The 21,558-nt window shown below is 38.2% G+C and overlaps 1 protein-coding gene across 1 annotated transcript; it reads right to left on the bottom strand.

Annotated features, from left to right (window-relative positions):
• Positions 1-124: 124 nt before the first annotated feature.
• Positions 125-18,880, bottom strand: abcg2a (ATP-binding cassette, sub-family G (WHITE), member 2a). The gene is made up of 16 exons (XM_017486668.3): positions 18,676-18,880; positions 16,112-16,261; positions 10,394-10,453; positions 10,145-10,259; positions 8,830-8,982; positions 8,385-8,542; positions 8,110-8,261; positions 7,549-7,650; positions 7,212-7,462; positions 6,308-6,390; positions 5,546-5,635; positions 5,065-5,189; positions 3,905-4,059; positions 3,383-3,472; positions 2,324-2,403; positions 125-1,009 (listed from the first exon to the last, which is right to left on the bottom strand). The coding sequence occupies exons 2-16, from the start codon at positions 16,258-16,260 to the stop codon at positions 859-861; spliced, it is 1,914 nt and encodes a 637-aa protein (XP_017342157.1). The 5' UTR covers position 16,261; positions 18,676-18,880; the 3' UTR covers positions 125-858.
• Between the last annotated feature and the right edge of the window lie 2,678 nt (positions 18,881-21,558).

Genomic DNA, 21,558 nt, shown 5'->3' with positions numbered 1-21,558 from the left:
ATATTTTCTGTGCTATAATGTCATTTATTTAGCTTATAAAGATCTTGATGAGCTAAAGGCAGTGTGTCTAGGGCAGGAATAATGTGTTTTTACAGCCACACACAGAAAATATCTGCACTGCATGTGCAAAAAAAAAAAAAAGTTTATTATAATCGTTTAAAAAAAAAATTACATTACATCAAAACAACTGTAACTGTCCCATAATATCAAGTTTTTATTTTTCTCTCCACATAACGCTTGTGTAGCATTCAGAGCTGGAATTAAACTCAGTAGTGTGAAGCAGTGTTCGTATACATGTTCATATAATATATAATATATCTCAGGGGAGTCCAATCCTGCTCCTGGAGGGCCACGGTCCTGCACAGTTTAGCTCCTAACCCCAATTAAATCTGAAATGGCTAATCAAGGTCTTGCTAGGCATACTAGAAACTTCCAGGCAGGTCTGTTGACAAGTTGAAGCTAAACTCTGTACTTCAGTGGCCCTCCAGGACTGAGTTTGGACACGTCTGATAAATATGATATGCAGAGGAAAAAAACAGACCTACAAGAAGAATAAGAAGAAAAAAAGAGTGTAGAAATAGCTGGAAAAAGCTGTGTAGCTATGAAATGTACAAACTGGTAAAGCATAAGGGAAACTTGGGCGTGATTAAGTAAATGTTGATTAAATAAGGAAAAGAAGGAGGTAATGAGAGGGAGGAGCTAGGGAGGAGGCGGCACAAGTGCAGTATAATAAGGGAGGAAAAATTTGTGTCATTTTAAAAGATGAAGTCAGTTTTCTGTGGTTTTAAATGTAAATAGCTCAAGTGTGACTCAAACCCCAGAATGAATTTTGGAAAATCAGCTTGAGTGTGTGTGTGTCTATGTAAATTTCTTAATTAAGAGCAGTTTGAGGTAAGCGATGCTCAGGAATATGACGATCATGCAGCCCAGAGCCACGTTATTCTCCCACATGCCCCAGGTGGAGTAATTGATGCCCTGCTCCGTCAGAAAAGCCTCTCCAGACGTACAACTGAAACGAGTGGTGCATAGAGTACATTAGAATGTGAAGTAAACTGTAGATTTGAATAAGTGTACTCCATTTAAATACAATCTCCTGTAATTTATACTAAAACACATGTTCGGTTCTGCTGCTTGAGCTCTCGTGCAACAAATTTAACGGCATTTTATTAAAAAGAACCCACGTCTACAAACTTCTGCATTACAATACGCCGAATGAAGGCACAATATTACATTAATGGTTAACCTTTAAATTATTCTTTTGGTATACTACCTTGCTAATATTTATATTTGATGGTGTTTTGCTGGTAAATATATGTGTGAGTTTAGGGCCACTGTTTAAAACGTAAAAATACAAGATTTGGAGAACAAAGTCATAATGTTTCCCTCTTTCAACAAAAGAAACGATTCTAGTATGTATATGTATCAATTTGTCATCGAATTATGACTTTGTTCTCAAAATATTTTGCCTTTTATTATTGAAATATTGACACATATTGAGATTTTCTCAACATATTACAACTTCATTCTAGAAATATTAAGACTATTTCCCCCCCAAAAAATCTTAAACTTTTATTCTCTAATATATATATATATATCATAAAAAAATTAATATAAAATGATAATATAAAAAAATAATTATATATATAAAATCAATATATTATGGGACTTTTGTATTTTTGACTTTTATATTATGCAACTTTTTCCTCGATGTATGTTATGATCTTTTCTAAAAATATTAGATGATTTTTTTCTTTAGATTAAGACTTTGATCGTATGAGAAAAGTTTAAATCTATAGAGAAAAAAAAGTCACACTATATAGAGAACAGACATTCTCGAAATATTCTGACTTTTACGTTTTAAATCTTTTTATAAAAAAGATTTAAAAGATAAGATTTAAAAAAGGAGAAAAAATATAAAAATCTATTTTATAACCAGTGGCCCTAAAATGCTGTTTTACTATGGTACATTTAATCATTTAAGCGCATGTCCTGGGTCTTGGTTTTTCTGAGTAACCATTTAAGCAAGTACTCAGTTAACAATTACACTCAAACATGCACTTTTTATTTGTAGTTTATTTTGCTTTGTATTATTGTAAATAAAATGTCTCAAATTGTATCATTACTTCATTTTCAGATAACCCGTCTCAGGCCTTCGTCACTTCGTTAAATTCATCTTTTCAGCTTTTGGATGCTCTCAATTATACACTTTTATGGTTTTCATATTTGACTCATCCTCGTGTTCATGCATAAGATTCGATTAGACACACGATCAGATTTCACTTATACATTTGTACGTCAGTATTTTAACTGTTGCAATACTTACTTGAAGACTACAGTAAAATTGGATTGAGTCATAGGAGGGTCACAGAATTCCAGCCCAACAAACTCGTTCACCAGGAGACTCTGAACACATCATCATCATCATATGCATATAATTAAAAAGACACACAAAAAAACCCCAAAGGAAAGTAAACATTCCTACTGATCTCTTTAGCAGTCCAGGCAGTCATATTTATAGCGAGATTTCCTGTTTGAAAACTTGAGGGAAATCCTGAAACCCTTCCTGATTAGGCTTCGGATATTTCTTCAATATAATGTGGCTCGCTAGCGAATTCAAAACACCACTGCCAGGAAGGCAAATCATTTCCTTTCCTGTAGGTGCCAACCCCCAAGTTTGATGAGGAAATTATGAACTTTCTGCCTGCATTATACATGGATTCTTTAAATTAATTACGTCTTAAATTTTTTCTTTATTGGCACTTACTCCACAAGCATTACTACAACATTAAAGCTAGCTAGTAGCTTATATAAAGTGTGTGTAGGTGTATGTATGTATGTATGTATGTATGTATGTGTGTGTATGTGTATATATATGTATGTGTATATATATGTATGTGTATATATATATATATATATATATATATATATATATATATATATATATATATATATATATATATATATATATATATAAATAAATATATATATATATATATATATATATATATATATATATATATATATATATATATATATATATATATATATATATATATAAATGACTTTGATTGGTTCTGTTGCTTATTTAAACTACCACAACCCTGACCAGGCAGTTACTGGGGATGCTTTAAATGTGCTGCATGTTGATGTTAAATGAAGACAGTATTTGTTTGTCCCTTAACAAAAACAAACAATAAGCATGAGTTTTTTTTGTTGCAACCCATAAAATCCCAGTCCCATCAAATACTTCACAACCAGACGCCCTGTGAACCTTTCCGGCAAGCTTTCTTTAAAAAATTGCATGCCTCCTGTTCGTATCTGTATTAGTATTCATTCAAATAATGGACGTGTGTAGTAAAGTTAAAGCTGATCGTGAACTTACAGTAAGGCCGTAGCGTGGAATGCTGAAGTATTTTAACCAGCTCAGCCAGTCAGCAATGCTCGGCAAATTCACCAACAATCCTGAGAAAATCTAAAAACATATTATAATGTGAGAACAAATCACGTGTATACATATCTTAGTACAGGGGTTCCCAAACTTTTCAGGGCCAGGTCCCCCCAAATGGCATTAAAATTTGACCCCTTTTGCAAGATGTCTTTAAAACACATTAAAAATACAGACTTCTGAATATATCACCCTTTTTTTAAAATTAATCACATCTTACATCTTTACATTACATTACATTAGGAATTGATTGTGTGTGTGTCGTTGTCTGAGAGTGAGAAAGAGAAAATCATGTATTTATTTATTTTTCACACCAAATTGTTGAGGCCCCCCGGGCGCCCCCTGGCGGCCCCCACTTTGAAAACCACTGTCTTAGTATTTCTATTGAAACTTGATTTATGTGCAGGAGAGATGAGGGAAGAGAAATGCGAGCGTGTGTGATGTAACGTGCATTCTTACCATCATGAACACGAAGGTTATGGTCATGTAGATGTTGGCGATGGCCACCACGTTCTGATCCGCAGAGATGGCCATCACCATGGATGTCGCCGTGTACGCAGTCATGGCGACGGTGAACATGAAGATGAAAAATGACCCAACATCCACTTTGAACCCTGGAGATTGGGGCAAAACATATAATTCCCTAAGCTTAATACGTATATGAACGGAGTAAAAAAAACACAGTTTAAATTAAATTGTCACCCTTTATAGCAGGGATGCTGAATCTGCAGCTGGCACCACCCTGATTTTATATATATATATATATATATATATATATATATATATATATATATATATATATATATATATATATATAAACCGATCCCAAGTAAACAAATGAGACAAAAATATTATACTTGGCCATTTATTTTTTGAAGAAAGTATCATGGTTTGAGCCTGTTTTGCTGCATCTGGGTCAGGACAGCTTGCCATCATTTATGGAACAATGAATTCTGAGGTATACCAGTAAACTAAAGGATAATGTCAGGACATCTGTCCATGAACTGAATCTCAAGAGAAAGTGGGTCATGAAGCAAGTCAATGACTGTAAGCACACAAGTCATTCTACCAAAGAATGGTTAAAGAACAATAAAGTTAAAGTTTTAGAATGGCCATGTCAAAATCCAGTAGAAAAATCCAGAGGAAACCCACCAACATCCCAGAGTTGAAGCTGTTCTGTACTGAAGAACGGGCTAAAATTCCTCCAAGCCGATGTGCAGGACTGATCAACAGTTACTGCAAACGTTTAGCTGCAGTTACTGCTGCACAAGGGGGTCACGCCAGATACTGAAGCAAAGGTTCACATACTTTTGCCACTCTCAAATATGTAATATTGGATCATTTTCCTCAGTAAATAAATGGCCAAGTATAATATTTTTCTCTCATTTGTTTAATTGGGATCTCTTTATTTTCTTTTAAAACTTGTGTGAAAATCAGATTATGTTTTAGGTCATATTTATGCAGAAATATGGAAACGTCTAACAGGTTCACAAACTTTCAAGCACCCTTTTTCTTTTGATTGCTGAGGTTGAGGTCAGGGTTAAAGTTAGGGGTATAATAGAAATAATTTGCTGCAATAATAATGTCAGTGGAAGGATAGTTGTATGTGTGTGTGTTACCAATCATCCAGTAGGCCACAGAGCTGAAAATGATGGCTGGAAAAGTGCGCAGTACGAGAATATCTGAGAGCAGCTTACACAGGAAGTACACCGACACTCTGTAATAACCGCTAACATACTCATGTCTGTGCAGGAAGTGAGAGAGGAAAAACGCTCGGTTTTTATTTTGTCCTAATACGCTAAAATAGATACAATTCCCCCCCCCCGTACTTCAAATGTAGTGGATCAGGTAAGACATTTTTTTGGTTGTTAATAGCTATGAGGCTAAAGTACAGGAAACTTATAGCTAGCAGTTTAGCAGCATGTCTAAATCAGTGCATGCATTTAAACTCTTACCTACTGGACATTAGCTAAGGGGATAATCAGCTCGCTATCTAATGACCAGCAGGACAGATACTTATCCACAGAGCTATTCGTACTGCTTCATCATTTCTAATACGCTTTTTTCTTAATAAAGTGTGTCAGCTTTTTCTCCACTCACAGGAAGAGCTTGCGTTCTGTGATGAAGAGTTCGGCGGACGACAGCGAGCTGAAACACTGGTTGGTGGTGATGAAGAACAAGGCGCCCATCCTGTAATCCGAGAGCACGGTTAAAACCCACACACAGACACACACACACAGCATACTGAACAGATAAAAAAGGTTCCTGCTAAGTATTTAATTTGTGCCGAGTCATGATGGAAGAGGGTCCGGTACCTCTCAGATTTGCAGTGCTTGTGTTTTTTTTAATCACATTCTAATTATCCATCCATCTTCAACCGCTTACTCCTTTTCAGGGGGAACCTGGAGCCTGGAGGCACCTGGAGGCACAAGGCGGGGTACACCCTGGACAGGGTGCCAGTCCATCACAGGGCACAATCACACACACACTCACACACCCATTCATACACTACAGACACTTTGGACATGCCAATCAGCCTACCATGTCTGCTTCATGCATGTCTGGACTGGGGGAGGAAACCGGAGTACCCGGTGGAAACCCGCGCAGCATGGGGAGAATATGCAAACTCCGCACCCTGGCAGTGTGAGGCGAACGTGCTGACCACTAAGCCACCGTGTGCCCTCATCCTAATTATCATTAGATTTTGCACCTCCTTGCAGGTCTATATAATATTTTCTTCTTTGTTAAAATGCAAACTGAGTAACAGGGTCGGCAAATTAAGCACTGCTCCTGTTCTTACAGCGAGTGTTATACGTATACATGTGTCGCGTGTACACATGTCGTTGTTTCATGTTTTCTCACCTGTTCTGGATTCCACTTCTATTGTTGGACACACTGAAAAAGATGGCACCGACAATCAGAGCTAAGAAAAGAGTCACGCCAATCTGGGAAGAGATTACACACACACACAAAATATCAGTCTATACACTATTGGTAGCACTTATACACTATTGGTCTGCACTTATATAGCGCTTTTATCTAAAGCGCTTTACACTGTCTCATTCAACCATTCACACACACACGGTAGAAGAGCCATGGTGTGTGTAAGGCACTAACTTGCCATCAGGAGCAACTTGGGGTTCAGTGTCTTGCCCAAGGACCCCTCGGCATGTGGAGTCATGTGGGCCAGGAATCGAACCACCAACCCTACGGTTAGTGGACAACCCACTTGACACCTTGAGCCACAGCCGCCCCTAACACTAACATAACTTCAAGCGTTACAGCAGCTATAAACGTCATTAAAGGTCGTTCCCTCACCAGCCTTTTCTCTGTCTTTTTTTCGCAGCTCATGTTCCCGAGAAACTGCAAAAACCTGAAGACTTTCCCATGATGGAAAACTGTTACAAAGCACCAACACTGGAGACTCCTTCCATAAAATAGAAAATGATGTAAAGCCATATCAACGATGATATGTTTCTGTCTTATAGATCTTCTTCTTCTTCTACTTCTTCTTATTATTATTATATGCTTACATTATGTTGCATGTCCACCATACAAGTTCCTGTGTTTCAGCTGTTACTATAGAAACGATAACGTATCTGAATGAGTGTATGAATCTTTTGCATCTCCGAGGTGCCGTTATAGAAAACTCTGACCAGTCGGGTCGATTCGAGAGATCAAATCGATGTTGTATTGTAAATTGACAGTTACCTTACAGTGTCTAAATACTAATGAGATTATGGACACGGGATAAAAACTGCCTCACCTGAGCAAAGGAGGTCTGTGGGTTGAGCATCAGGTTGCGGAATGTCCTCTTCAGCACCCATTTGAACTGGTGGCAGAAGGACGTGTTGTAGGTGATGGTGCGCGATTTGGGCCGGTTGTCGTACTTGCGTCCCTGCGTGATTTGCTCCAGCTCGTCTTTGGTTTGCTTGTGGTACGACCACTGCTGGTACTCCTGCACCAGACGGTCCTCGATGTTCTGACGGGTCGATGCATACTGCTTATGATCCAGCTCTGCCCCACATACACACACACGAAAAACACAACTTTAATCACATTCATTCTTTAAGCAATTAAGTGTGTGTGAGTGAGATATAAACCTGCATTATCCTCTAGCTTGCTTTCAGACACTGCAGTATAATCTCCATTAATGACATCCAGGAAGAAGTCAGCAGGGTTGTTATGGGGTTCACAAGTGAAGCCTAAATACAAGACATGACATAAGCATTAGTATTGTTTTTATTCTTTCTTTCTTTTTTTTTAAACTCATGTGTTCAATATTATTTAGCACCCTTTTGTTTAAATTCATATCATTCATAGATTGATTCTGTGCTGGTTTTTGGGAAGTTTTTATTTAACCAAAATACACACACTTTTAGTCTGAGAAGTGAAGTGTGAGAATTAGTTAGAACCGGTTAGTAGAATAAAGGTTACACGTTTACTCATAATTATCAGTTTATTAATGCTTTAAAAACAAAGTTAAAGAGAAATCCATTTTTTTGTGTAATGTTTTATGATGTGTTATGCTCATGTGAAAGCTTGCAAATCATTTGTGTTCTTTTATTGGTATATATATATATATATATATATATATACACACACATATTCAGATGAAGAACTTTTTATAATCTACATCACTATGGATGTGTGTGATGACGCACCGATGTTGCTGAAGTAGTCCAGTGCACTCTGAGCAGGCCCGTGGTAAACCTGTCTACCCGACACCAGCAGGGTGAGTGTGTCGAACAGCCGGTAAATGGAGTAACGCGGCTGGTGGATGGACAAGATGATGGTACGGCCGTGATTCGACATCCTGTGAACACACACGGCACAGCAGGAGGCTCTCACTAATAATTATAGACATATACTGTACACATGTGCATGTGTTTAATACAGATTTTATACCACGACTGGGTGAGTGTGTGTGTGTGTGTACCTCTTCAGGAGCGACAGGACAGAGTTAGCCGTGCTCGCATCCAGTCCGGTTGTCGGCTCGTCCAGGAAGAGGACAGATGGATCGATAATAAGTTCCATGCCAATGTTGGTCCTCTTTCTCTCGCCTCCCGAAATGCCACGAATCAGCTGCGTGCCCACCTGTCAAACAGCCAATCAGAGAGCCACTGGCAATCAATGTCCCACCCCATTAACTAGAAATAAAATAAATAAAATAAATGCTTAGTTTGGCTGTAATCGCTTCTTCATACCATTGTGTGTGATTTTCTTACGACTGTTGGTGGTGCTGTTGCATGTGTGTGTGTGTCTGTCCAACCCATGAGTCAGCTAGTTTCATTCATCCAAACTCCTTAACGTGTCATTCTGCTATCTGTTGTTTCCCTTTAGCTGACTGTATGACTAAGTGTGTGTGTGTGTGTGTGGCCTACCCGTGAGTCAGCTACTTTAGTCAGCCCGAGCTCATCAATCAGTCGCTCCACTTTCTCCTCCTTCTCCTTCTGACCAATAGACATCGGAAGCCTCAACGCTGCCGAGAAGCGCAGATTCTCCCTCACTGTTAGCGTTCCCATCACCACATCATCCTTCACACACACACACACACACACACACACACACACACGAAATAGTTTGAAAAAGTGGGACATGTTAAGAAAAAAAAAATGATAATCTCAAAGTTAGTTCTTTAAACATTAATAAACACACCCCACTAGGAACCATCACCGCTAGTTAAAACGTTTTATACAAGAAAGTAAATGTTCACCTAAAAGAAATAAAATTCTCATCTCAGATTTCTTTTCCTCAGCAAATAGTCAGGTGTAGAGTCGGGTAAGAGGTGACCCAAAGTTTAAAACCGCAATTTTACATCAGAAGTAAAATTCAATGATAATACATCACTAAACTGGAGGCTACAAGCTTCTATTACTTGCTAGCTATATTAGCCTTTCACATAATGTCCATCTCGTCAAGTCAAAAATGATCATAAGTGCTGGAGTCTAAAGCGTTAGCACTGGAATTGAGGTTGTATCCCAAATTCTACAAGCGTTTTCAGTGGAAAGAAATAAAATATTAGCAGATATTCAGTAGCTAGCTCATAGCCTGCTAGCTAATCAGCTAATTAGCGCTTACTATAAGACAAGGCTATACATTTGTCTATACAATGTTGCTGATAACACAGCTTTAGACTTTATTTCATTATTCAACTACAACTGTAAACAAACGTGTGGCCATTTTGAGTTGATGTGCTTGCAGTGCATTGTGTGTAACACACACACACACACACACACACACACACACACACACACACACACACACATATACATACAGAGAATACCATCATAGTCTTGCAATAACATCTACTGAGACTTGTTCTAGCATTTGGGATGTTTTTTTCTCTAAGCTAACAGGTCAGCATTGCTTTAGCATAATCATGCCGGCCTTACTATGATAATTTGCTTAGTCACAGTGGATGACGGGCGCAAGCAATACGAAGAGGCCGCGTGATCTCATCACCGCTCACATTTCCCTTTAACAAAATTTCACACACTGGAAAACATTCAGCATTTTTTAAATATTTTTTGCGAATTGTGTAAAATATGACAAGGCGTAATTGAAGCGCGGAGCTTTGTGTAAGCAAATGTGAGAAAGAAGGAAGCAAGATGCTGAGTGCTGGAACATTATGAGGATGTGATACTGCATGCGTGTGCATGTGTGAGAGCGAGAGAGTGAGAGAGAACAAGAACGTACCTGCACTACGTATCCAGACAGACATTTAAAGTTGGGCGGCTGTGGTGCGCCGTCTATCAGCACCTCTCCAGTCAGTCCTTTTGGATCTTTCCTCGCTGCCAGCACATCCAAAAAACTTCACACACACAGACACACACACACAAACACAAACATCTCACTGCTAGAACAAAACTCCAACGGTTTGCTAGAGCAAACCGAACAGCCCCACATCACTCACACACAGATAAACACAAACGTAAAAACACTTACGAGGATTTTCCGCTCCCTGTGGCTCCTAATATGGCGTTCATTCCAGGCTTCATAATTCCACTAGATGAGGAAAAACACATGGTCACAGTCTTCATGTATTCACCACTTTCCTGGAGGTCAGAGTGACTACTCCATCACAGGCATGTCATGCATCATGTATACAGAGTAGGGTGATTAGTGCTCTCCTCCAAACATGTCCATCTGTCTTAAGTACTGTTCAGATAGGAATGCCTCGGCTCCATAATGTTGCTAGAGAAGTAATTACGATTGATTTGCACAGCATAAGTGATCTCTGTACAAGTCACGGAAAGGGGAGTGTCCTCATAACGTATGCTATATGTGTACGACGTCCATCTCATTTGAATACAAACTCACTGGTTTGACCGTAATTTTAGGAAACCGCTTTTTAGGGAAAATTAAACTTAATCATTAGTAGGTCACATGATCATAACATGTATGTACTGTAGGCTGTACCTGTTGTAGGAATTCAGCTACCTTAGCTAACGCATATCAGTGTATTGTCGAGAGCATTTCTGACACTTATCTGGCAAAATTAGACTAGCGTAAGCTCTGCTAGGGGTGTAAGGGTACACCAGCATGATGGCGCACATGATGGTGATAAACCCTGAGATCGTTATGCCACGAACACTAAAGCATGACATACTGATATAGATCTTTACTCCACAAAAAAAAAAGGAAAGAAAAGAAAAGAAAAGATCATTTTCATTTTTGGAACTTCACTTCAAACCGACGCAAACTTTTTAACAGGTAAAATATTTGTGAAAATTGTATTCAAAATACTCTATTCTATCTATCTATTGTACCATATTCTAGCAACTTCTCTAAACAAATATCTTAATTCAGTACTTAAACACTGCAGCTCAGTGGGATATAAGAGATAATACGAAGATATCAGAAAATAACACGAGGCACAAAAAAACCCTGAAAAATTAAAGCCATTCCATTTAGGTAACATAAGAGTTTCGTATTATACATATTATACATGTATTACTGTAATAATGGAATGATCTCACACTTTTCTCTACTTTTTTTTAACCACTTCCATGCACGGTAGTCTATAAATAATTTCTTGTTGTCATGGTTACATGGTTCAACTCGACATTCAATCAGTGCCTGTGTGATTAGTCATTAGTAAAAATATGTTAATGATATTTCTCTCTGTAACTATAGTCTAAGGAACTTATCCCTAATTCCTCTGCACCCCACCACAATGGATTTGAAATGAAGCAATCAAGATGTGATTGAATTGTGATTAACAATTTTTTTTTTTGTTAAACCCCTTGAATTAAATCTGAAGGTCTACCGTTCAATCACATCTTGATTGCTTCATTTCAAATCCATTGAGGTGGTGTACAGAGGCAACATTACCAAAATTGTGTGTTTGTCCAAATACTTATGGACCTGATTGTGTATATAATACTTATGGACCTGATTGTGTATAAATAGATCCTTTAAATGACAGAAAATCACCCCTGACCAGAGTAAAAGTTGCTATGAACAAACAAACGAACGAATCCACAAAACCGAAGTACCCGATTTGAGTCCTTTCTAGTTTTTATAACTGCCGGATTTGTTCTATTTTAGACATTTCGATTCTTCACCGCCTAAAATCTTAGTCCAAATGTCAGATTTACTCGTCTTTGTACTGTAGTAAACCAACAAGCAGTAGTTCACTGCTAAATCAGTCACTAGGCAATTACTTTATAAAGATCATTGCATTATGATGGGCTTAGGAAATTCATACCAAAACAACAAATTTAAAGTGCATCTATTATGTTTTTGAAATGTACCTAATTTTGTTTTAAAGGTCTCATCATCAAATAGATTTACATGCACCCGAGGTCAAAAACACTTTAACGTGCTCATAATTTAAATTCTAGCATTACCTTTTGTTCCCCAGTATCACAAACGACACGTTAAATGACTCGTTCTAAAGGATTCATTATAAACTCCTCCTTTCACTCTGCTCTGATTGGTCAGACGTCTCAGTCTGTTGCGATTGGTCTACCGCTCTCAGCGCGTTTCGAAAAGGAAACGCCCAATAAACTCTGTCAGCGAGCAGCCAATGAAGACCAGAGGCGGGGCTTTTTGTTACAAACCTGTAGGTTAGTACAGGAAGTAAAGTCTGGAATCACTAACGACTCGTTTCAGCTGTTCAGAATCGGTTCCTTCTTTGGGAAGTCAATTTCTAAAAACTCCGAAACTTTGCAGACTTTTTACATTCACAAACACATCTATAACACATTACATGAAAGGTAATATTTGAAAAACCATAATAGGTGCACTTTAAATCTAAGCATTTGACGGTAGAAAGTGAGAGTGTAGTTTTACAAAACGTTATTGGAAATCTTCTATATTTCTCAGTTCAGTAAACTTCATAACTGCCCAAATGACAGAAATGACGTCTAATGCAATTGTTGTGTAACACATGCTGCACAAGCGAAATCCTCTCCAGCTAACATGAGTCCTTAGTGCAAAAATAGACTCAACACATCTCGCTCATGATTACACAAACGGCCGATTCATGTTGAAGCTGCTCGAGTTATTGCTTAACGTGAAGAGCCTGATGGTGTTTAAAGCCTTGTCATAAAGAGTAGATCAAGGTCAGTGACCATCTAAGCTACACACACACTCACACACACACACTCTTACTCGTCTTACTAACCTTTTGAGGACTGCTCAATGACATGATTAGTAATACAGCTAATTAATGCGATGCTACACCTAAATCTAACCTGAACCTTAACCACAGTAATCAAAAAAATCTTTTGCATGTTTTAGTAAAAAAAAAAAAATTAAATTGAGTGTTTTTTTTTTTAATTGTTTTTTTTTTAAAATAAGCTGTTTCCCTGTGGGGACCAGCCAAATGTCCCTGCAAGGTCAAACTTGTCAGATATTCCAATACTCATGGGGATATTTGTTCTCTAGATAACAACACACAGACGACTTTAGCAAGTTGTCTTTCCCTTTAAATCAATGAAAAACTACACTCATGTAGGTCCAATGTTTACATAATGGATAATCTTTCTCACGGCTCATGTATAACTAAACAATAAAGTGTGTGTGTGTGTGTGTGTGTGTGTGTGTGTGTGTGTGTGTGTGTGTGTGTGCGTGCGCATTTGTGTTTGCAGAATTAAGGGATGAAGGGCGCAGTTTTATGTGCTTTCACTAACCTGACTGTTTTATTGATGTTTCACCATTTTACATAACACTCAGTAGGAGAACTCCCATTTTCTATTGTTCGCATTTATCTTTTGTGCAAGTAGGAAAAATATACAATCACCGGTGTGTGTTTGTGTGTGTGTTTTTGTATTGTGTGTGGACACCTGAATAAGCAACAGGGCGTAACAACCATGTCCTGACAGTGAGGGTCTCTATGACTATGTATAGAGGGTCATGTCTCGGTCCGTCTTTGTATAAATATATTTATACTCTAAGGAGCTGTCCTCAGTGTCCTTTTTACACTAATTTGAGACCAGATTCTGCTTCACATCTGTGTTTTATACACACACACACACACACACACACACACACACACACACACACACACGTCTGTCCCCAAAACCTTTTACACTAAAATAATAAACTCCAATGCTGTTGTGTGTTAATAAGGCAGAAGGCCTTATCCATTACTTATAGAAATACTTTGAAGCCTCTATCAATAAATACATTCTGATTCACTAAGACTATGAAAAACTCTGTTTAGGAGGTAATAATAATAAGAAATAAGAAATAAGTAAGAGTAAAGTAAGAAATAATATAAAATAAAATATAAATAAGTAAGAAACAATATCATTTTTGTTTTTTATGTAGTGATCCATTTAAAAGAAAACCTTTCATGTCAGAAAACAATTACAAGGTAGCACTGTAGCCTTCATTACTTTACCTCAGTTAGCACTGTAGCCTTCATTACCACAGCTCTCTCAGTTAGCACTGTAGCCTTCATTACTTTACTTCAGTTAGCACTGTAGCCTTCATTACTTTACCTCAGTTAGCACTGTAGCCTTCATTACTTTACCTTAGTTAGCACTGTAGCCTTCATTACTTTACCTCAGTTAGCACTGTAGCCTTCATTACTTTACCTCAGTTAGCATTGTAGCCTTCATTACCACAGCTCTCTCAGTTAGCACTGTAGCCTTCATTACTTTACTTCAGTTAGCACTGTAGCCTTCATTACTTTACCTCAGTTAGCACTGTAGCCTTCATTACTTTACCTCAGTTAGCACTGTAGCCTTCATTACTTTACCTCAGTTAGCACTGTAGCCTTCATTACCACAGCTCTCTCAGTTAGCACTGTAGCATTCATTACCACAGCTCTCTCAGTTAGCACTGTAGCATTCATTACCACAGCTCTCTCAGTTAGCACTGTAGCCTTCATTACCACAGCTCTCTCAGTTAGCACTGTAGCCTTCATTACTTTACCTCAGTTAGCACTGTAGCCTTCATTACTTTACCTTAGTTAGCACTGTAGCCTTCATTACTTTACCTCAGTTAGCACTGTAGCCTTCATTACTTTACCTCAGTTAGCATTGTAGCCTTCATTACCACAGCTCTCTCAGTTAGCACTGTAGCCTTCATTACTTTACTTCAGTTAGCACTGTAGCCTTCATTACTTTACCTCAGTTAGCACTGTAGCCTTCATTACTTTACCTCAGTTAGCACTGTAGCCTTCATTACTTTACCTCAGTTAGCACTGTAGCCTTCATTACCACAGCTCTCTCAGTTAGCACTGTAGCATTCATTACCACAGCTCTCTCAGTTAGCACTGTAGCATTCATTACCACAGCTCTCTCAGTTAGCACTGTAGCCTTCATTACCACAGCTCTCTCAGTTAGCACTGTAGCCTTCATTACTTTACCTCAGTTAGCATTGTAGCCTTCATTCTGTTTTAGTTGTTTGTTTTTAAGTCTCAGTCAAAGTGAAATTGATATTTTGGTTATTTTGTTCAGATTTGCTTTCACACAACATAAAGTTAAGCAGCCCAATAAAGAAATGCTGATGGGTTTGTAGGAAAGCCTCTTCAAAATGCACAGAGAGATCACAGAAATAAACTAAAACCAGATAACACAGAGCTAAATAAATAATAAAACATAATGCAAAACATGCCAAGTAACATTTATAACATAAATATGCAGTTTTGGTTGTTTAAAAAGCAGTAATTTTCTTATTAACAACATAACTTTGGCACAGATATTCAGAACAATTTGGTATTCCAGACCATTCTTCAACACTTTATTCAATGGACGATGTGAATTGAATTCTGTCAACTCGTTTAACAGCTCTGTGCTTCACTGTAGATTTCAGTAAAAAAGATTATATATAAATATATATATATATATATAACCTAAGAGAAAAAGTGTGACTTCTATTAACATCTTTGAAGTTTTGTAACTTAAACGTTGCTTTGGACATGTAGGTGTGGTCTGTGTTATACAACCTGCTGTTTTTTTGCAAGACCTTTACCTCAATTTCTCTCTTATCAGACGCAAGATAATTACATCAATAAAAAGATTATTGTGGCATATAGCTGACTGAGCTCTTCGACGGCAGCGCTACAATAAACAAAATTTATAACTCTACTGTGAAACCTTTACAAAACAACATCGGATGCTAGCACCCAGAAAAAGAATGAAGCCAAAGATATAAAACTGCACTGTTTATCTTTTTCAAACTGAAATCCAGGTGAACAGAACTCACTTGAGGTCGATGAGGATGTTTTTCTGGGTCTTCTTCTGTTTGCAGAGCATTCCAGTCTTGCTGTTGACGCTGTAATGGATGTTGTGGAAGCTCACTGTAGCCCCACAGCCTCCTTTCTTCACACGATCCATGTTCATGTTTTCTGGCATCCTGCGAAATGTGGAAATCCTCATCAATGTGAAAAATAATAATGATATTGATAATAATCAGCCATCAATGTGCACTTGATAAAAACCCTGTGAATGAACACTTTTTCTTTTCAAAGAGAGCAGTAAATATCATGTAAGGAATGAAACACTTGATGGTGTGCTATTACTATTGCTATTACTTTACCTCAGTTAGCACTGTAGCCTTCATTACCTCAGTAAAGTAAATGTACAGTAAATATCCTGTAAGGAATGAAACCCTTGATGGTGTGCTATTATAGGAAAATAATCAGCAGCGGGGGTAGTGTGATGCGGCTTGAGGAAGAATTGATCCTGAAGTGTTTCATTCCTCATTCATACCACAGCAATTTGCCAATTTGCTAATTTATTCATTAAAAACATGTTGTACTTTTTTTTTATACAGTTCTGGTTACATTTAATGTTGTGGAACATCTGTGCAACAAGTTCCTGTTACTCGACAGCAGCTAGAAACAGTTGTTTCCTTTTTTACTCTGTCTTGTATTTAAAAGATTACACCATATACATTTATTTCAACTAAATTACATGCAGGAAGTCTTTGGAGCTCAGTTTTTTTTCCCCCAGAGAAGAACAGCTGACCCAGGCTTGGGTTTGGAAAATCTTCAAACATGACACGTGACGCCGACAGTGTCACCTTGCGTCAGGCGTATCGCCAACATTAAAGGAATGGTTTGGGGTTGTCCAGTAAGGACATGTTTCATGCCTGAAGTTTCTTTTGCAGTAGATCTACAAGGCTAATGGAAATCTGTCCCACCCAAATATAACAAGGTATAAACTTGGCAAAAGAAATAGCTCAATTTAATGATTTGGGGCAGCCATCTTGGCTGAAATTTATAACAAACTGTGTGATAATAATGTGTTCTCAATGTCAGAGTAATACAGTGAAGGTCCTCTAATGACAGACATGCGATTAAAGAAAATCACAACATTCTGCGTATATCATCAATCAACATGATCAGGGCTTGGGCAGAAAATCAGCTCACATAAACACAAACGTTCTTCTAAATGAGCCTGAAGTAATACGGATATCGTGTGCTTCTTCCCCAAACTTTTGCCACAAAGTTGGAAGCACAGAATTGTCTAGAATGTCTTTGTACGCTGTAGCATTACACTTCCCCTTCACTGGAACTAAGAGACCAAAACCTTTTCCAGCATGACAATCTCCCTGTGCACAAAGCGAGCTCCATGAAGACGTGGTTTGCCAAGTTTGGAGTGGAAGAACTCGAGCATCCTGCACAGAGTCCTGACCTCAACCCCACTGAACACCTTTGGGATGAACTTGAACGCCGACTGCATCCCAGACCTCCTCATCTGACATCAGTGTCTGACCTCACTAACACTCTTGTAGCTGAATGAACAAAATCCGCACAATACGCTCCAAAATCTAGTCCTCCCAGAAGAAAAGAGTGGCGATTATTATAACAGCAAAGGGAGGACTAAATTGAGAATGGGATGTTCAACAAGCACATATGGGTCTGATGAGCAGGTGTCCATATACTTTTGTTCATACAGTGTATATGGCCGTGAGCCGTGGTTCTCAATTTGTGGTCTGGGGACGTCCAGGGGTCTGTGAAGCATATCCAGAAGGTTCGTGATTCTTCCATCACTGTATTTATCGAGTATTTAAAAGTTGTTATCTTATTTGACTGCTTAATTATGTGAATTGAATGCGTTTAGTATAAACCTCAGGAACTCAAAAACAAGTAGGACTGTATATAATATATATATATACACATATACACAAGTATATACTGTAAATAATGTCAACTCGGACCTAGTGGGATGTGTCAGTGGGAAGTTCAGGAATGAAAGGATCATTTTTAATAGACAAATATATCATTTTTAATAGACAAAATAGTATTGTATATTATTGTAAAAAAAAAAAAAAAAAAAAAAAAAAAAAAAAAAAAAGATAAATAATTGTCCAGGTTCCCCGTGACCCTGAAAAGGATAAAGCGGTATAGATGTATGGATGGATGTATTAGGTAAATATTTGGATCATAAAAATGAATGTTGAGGTGGTTGTTTTTAACAGTTTGAAGTAAAAAAAAATATCTCCTACCCTACTTTATAGGTCACTGTGGCTTCTTTTTAATTTTATTTATTTATTTTACACAGACAGTTTCAAAGTTTCAAATATTAAACAGAAGAGCACGTGGACTCCTCTCTGTGTGTGTATGTTTGGGGTTTTTTGTTTTTTGATACTCATTTTACTAAGCGGTTTGTGTAGTCAATAACGCGTCATGTTGCTTTTACTTTCGCTATTTAAAAAAATACGAATAAATAAAAATCATATACAGCCTATATTTAAATAATAATAATAAAACCCAAAAACCAAACAAAGAAACAAAAACAAAACTAAAAAAAAACAACGCTTACCTGTCGGAAGTAAACGGCTCGTGCAGCTACTGTAGCTCCTCCGTGAATCTTTATAAAACCATAACGGGCACCGGATCCCGCGCTCTGGAGAACCCCACGCGCACTGCGGTTCTGTAACTGGACGGTCGCGCGACCCCTTGTGTGCACGTATATGTCTATATATGTGGGTTGTTTTTTTTATACACACACACACACACACACACACACACACACAGAGAGAGAGAGAGAGAGAGAGGGAGAGAGAGAGAGTTATGTCATGGATGGCACGTGCTCAGGATATAGGAGGGATTCTATTCATATGATAGGTTTGCTATCATATGCAAATAAAGTTATAGCTTGTATCTTTGGTCTTATATAGGAATTTGCATATTTAAATACAGTCGTGTGTAGCACGTGCTGTTATGAAACGGGAGTTTACGGTGGACTCTGTATTAGCACGGATCCGCTTTATGGTCCTTGTTTGGCAGATTCATAGTTACACAACCGGGTCAGGATGCGTGCATGTGTGTGTTGACTCTTCATGGACTCTGCTCTCATAACACCTTATCGGCAGCTACTGAATTTCCAGGTTACGAAAAATATCTCTTGATTTTTAATCCTTTTCCCTCCCCGTGACTGCATGCAGCCGCGGCACTAACTGACTATAATAACGGTAATTGAATCCAGCTGAGTCACACACGCGCGCTGAGCGACCTCATGGAGCCAACTTTACCAATCCTTTTCAGGGGAAAGTGGCCGATTAGGGTGATCAGATGCAAACAGACCAAATGTGGGACAAGTAGTGGGTGTGGGACAATGTGGGACATATTTTTCGACACCCAAAGACCTACTATTTTGATGTCTATCTAAATGAATAAGAAACATGTACACTCAGACCATTTATATTTATGTATTTTGTATCAAACAATGCAACAAAAGAGAAACATTACTGTATAAAAAAATTAAGTGATTGGTTGTTGGGAACAACGGCAAACGTTGATTGGTCATTGGGAAAGATAGTGATCAGTGATCAGTGATGGGTCATTGGGAACTTTGGTGACCAGTGAGTGGTAGTGATGGGTAAAACGAAGCCTCATAAAACACCGAATCGTTTGAAGTGATTGTGCCCGAAATTGTTTCTAGGTTTTGAACAGCTTTGACACCCATCTCACTAGTGCCATCTTCTGGTCATACGTATTAATACACTACATACTAACATCCATCCATCCATTGTCTATACAGCTTATCGTACAGGGTCGTGGGGAACCTGGAACCTATCCCAGGGAGCATCGGGCACAAGGCGGGGTACACCCTGCAGGGCACAATCACATGCACATTCACGCACCCATTCATACACTATGGAAACTTTGGACAATGCCAGAGTACTCGGAGGAAACCCCTGCAGCACAGGGAGAACATGCATACTCCGCACACACAACTAAAAAACTAAAAAACACTCTAAATCACAAAACTAAAAAACATTCTAAATCACATTAAATATATCCAGACACATTAAAAACACGAAGATCCCAAACAGTGAGATGGAGATGAAGGAAAACTGAAACAGTGCTGAAACTTTTCAAGGACACGTGCAAGGCAATAGAGTCCCTTCCGAGATGACGAATAAACACCTTGGCTGTTTATTATGGGATGTAGCAACGGTTTGGTCTTCTGCAGGAGCGCTTCTTCATCACTCCTTCATCCCCAAAGCAAACTTAGCACTGTGGGTTCTGGCATCCCGGGATTCAAACCCCGGACCCTGGAGGTATGAGGCGAACGTGCTAACAACAACAACAACAACAATAATAATAATAATAATAATAATAATAATAATAATTTGTACAGTATTAGGTGTTAAAACTCCTGTTGCCGTTAAGCCAGAGAAGACGACCAAAAAAAGGGTGAGGGACGAGCAGCATTTACTTTATGTTTTGGAATTCCAAGGACATAAGTTAATGGAGAAAGGAGAGTCAACACAGGGGTTATCTTGTCCATGGGGGGATGGTCAGTGTCCAGCAGTTTGTTGATGTCAATCTTTAACACATTTACTAAGCTTGGTTATTAATTGATCATTTAAATCAAGTGTCTTTAAACAGGGAAATTACACATCATACTGCACTACAGGACTGAAATCATGAACCAGACTTAGCTGGTATACAACTGGGATTGGAGTTTCTAATCTCCAGTCCCAACTCCCAAGACATCTTCTCCAGATCATGAACTGATTATCAAATCCATCATTTGGATCAGGTACAGTATATTATACTATGACCCATGAGAACTTATAAGGCAGTGGGTCTGAAGGAGTGCAGCTGAGAAACACTGTTGTATTCAACCAACCAGATGAACGTTGACCCAAGTTTAACTCAACTTTAGAAGACATTTACTTTAAAAAGCAGCTTTCTATTCAAGAAAACAGTACACGACAAATGTAAAATGAAAAGAGATACATGAAGTTGCTGCTTCAGCTCTAGGGTTCCTTGTTCGATCCTGACCTCAGTTTATCGTGTGAAGCTTCACATGTTCTTCCCGTGTGGTTTTCCTCCGGGGTCTCCAGTTTTCTTGTGCATGGTGTATTCCCGCCTCACGAACAGTGGTGCCAGGATTTATAAATAGTTACAGTGCCAGTAGGGGTGTAAAGCTACAATCCAGTCACAATTGGATTCACAATACTGACTTCATGATTCAATTAGTTTCTCAGAACATTTTTATTTTGAACAAAACTTTGACGAGGAAATATTTGGACTGAAAAGACTTAACGACACTGTGCGTTTTTGTCTGTATAAAACAAAATAAATCAAAAGTTGCTACAAACAGATGTTTAATATTGTAAACAAAAACTACAGGTTCACCATGTCTTACAAATTAATAAATACTCTCCCAAAAGTTTCTCTCTCTCTGACC

This window comes from Ictalurus punctatus, chromosome 15, assembly GCF_001660625.3.
Source record: "Ictalurus punctatus breed USDA103 chromosome 15, Coco_2.0, whole genome shotgun sequence".
Classification (NCBI taxonomy): Eukaryota; Metazoa; Chordata; class Actinopteri; order Siluriformes; family Ictaluridae; genus Ictalurus; species Ictalurus punctatus.
This window is presented reverse-complemented; position numbering and strand designations above follow the sequence as displayed.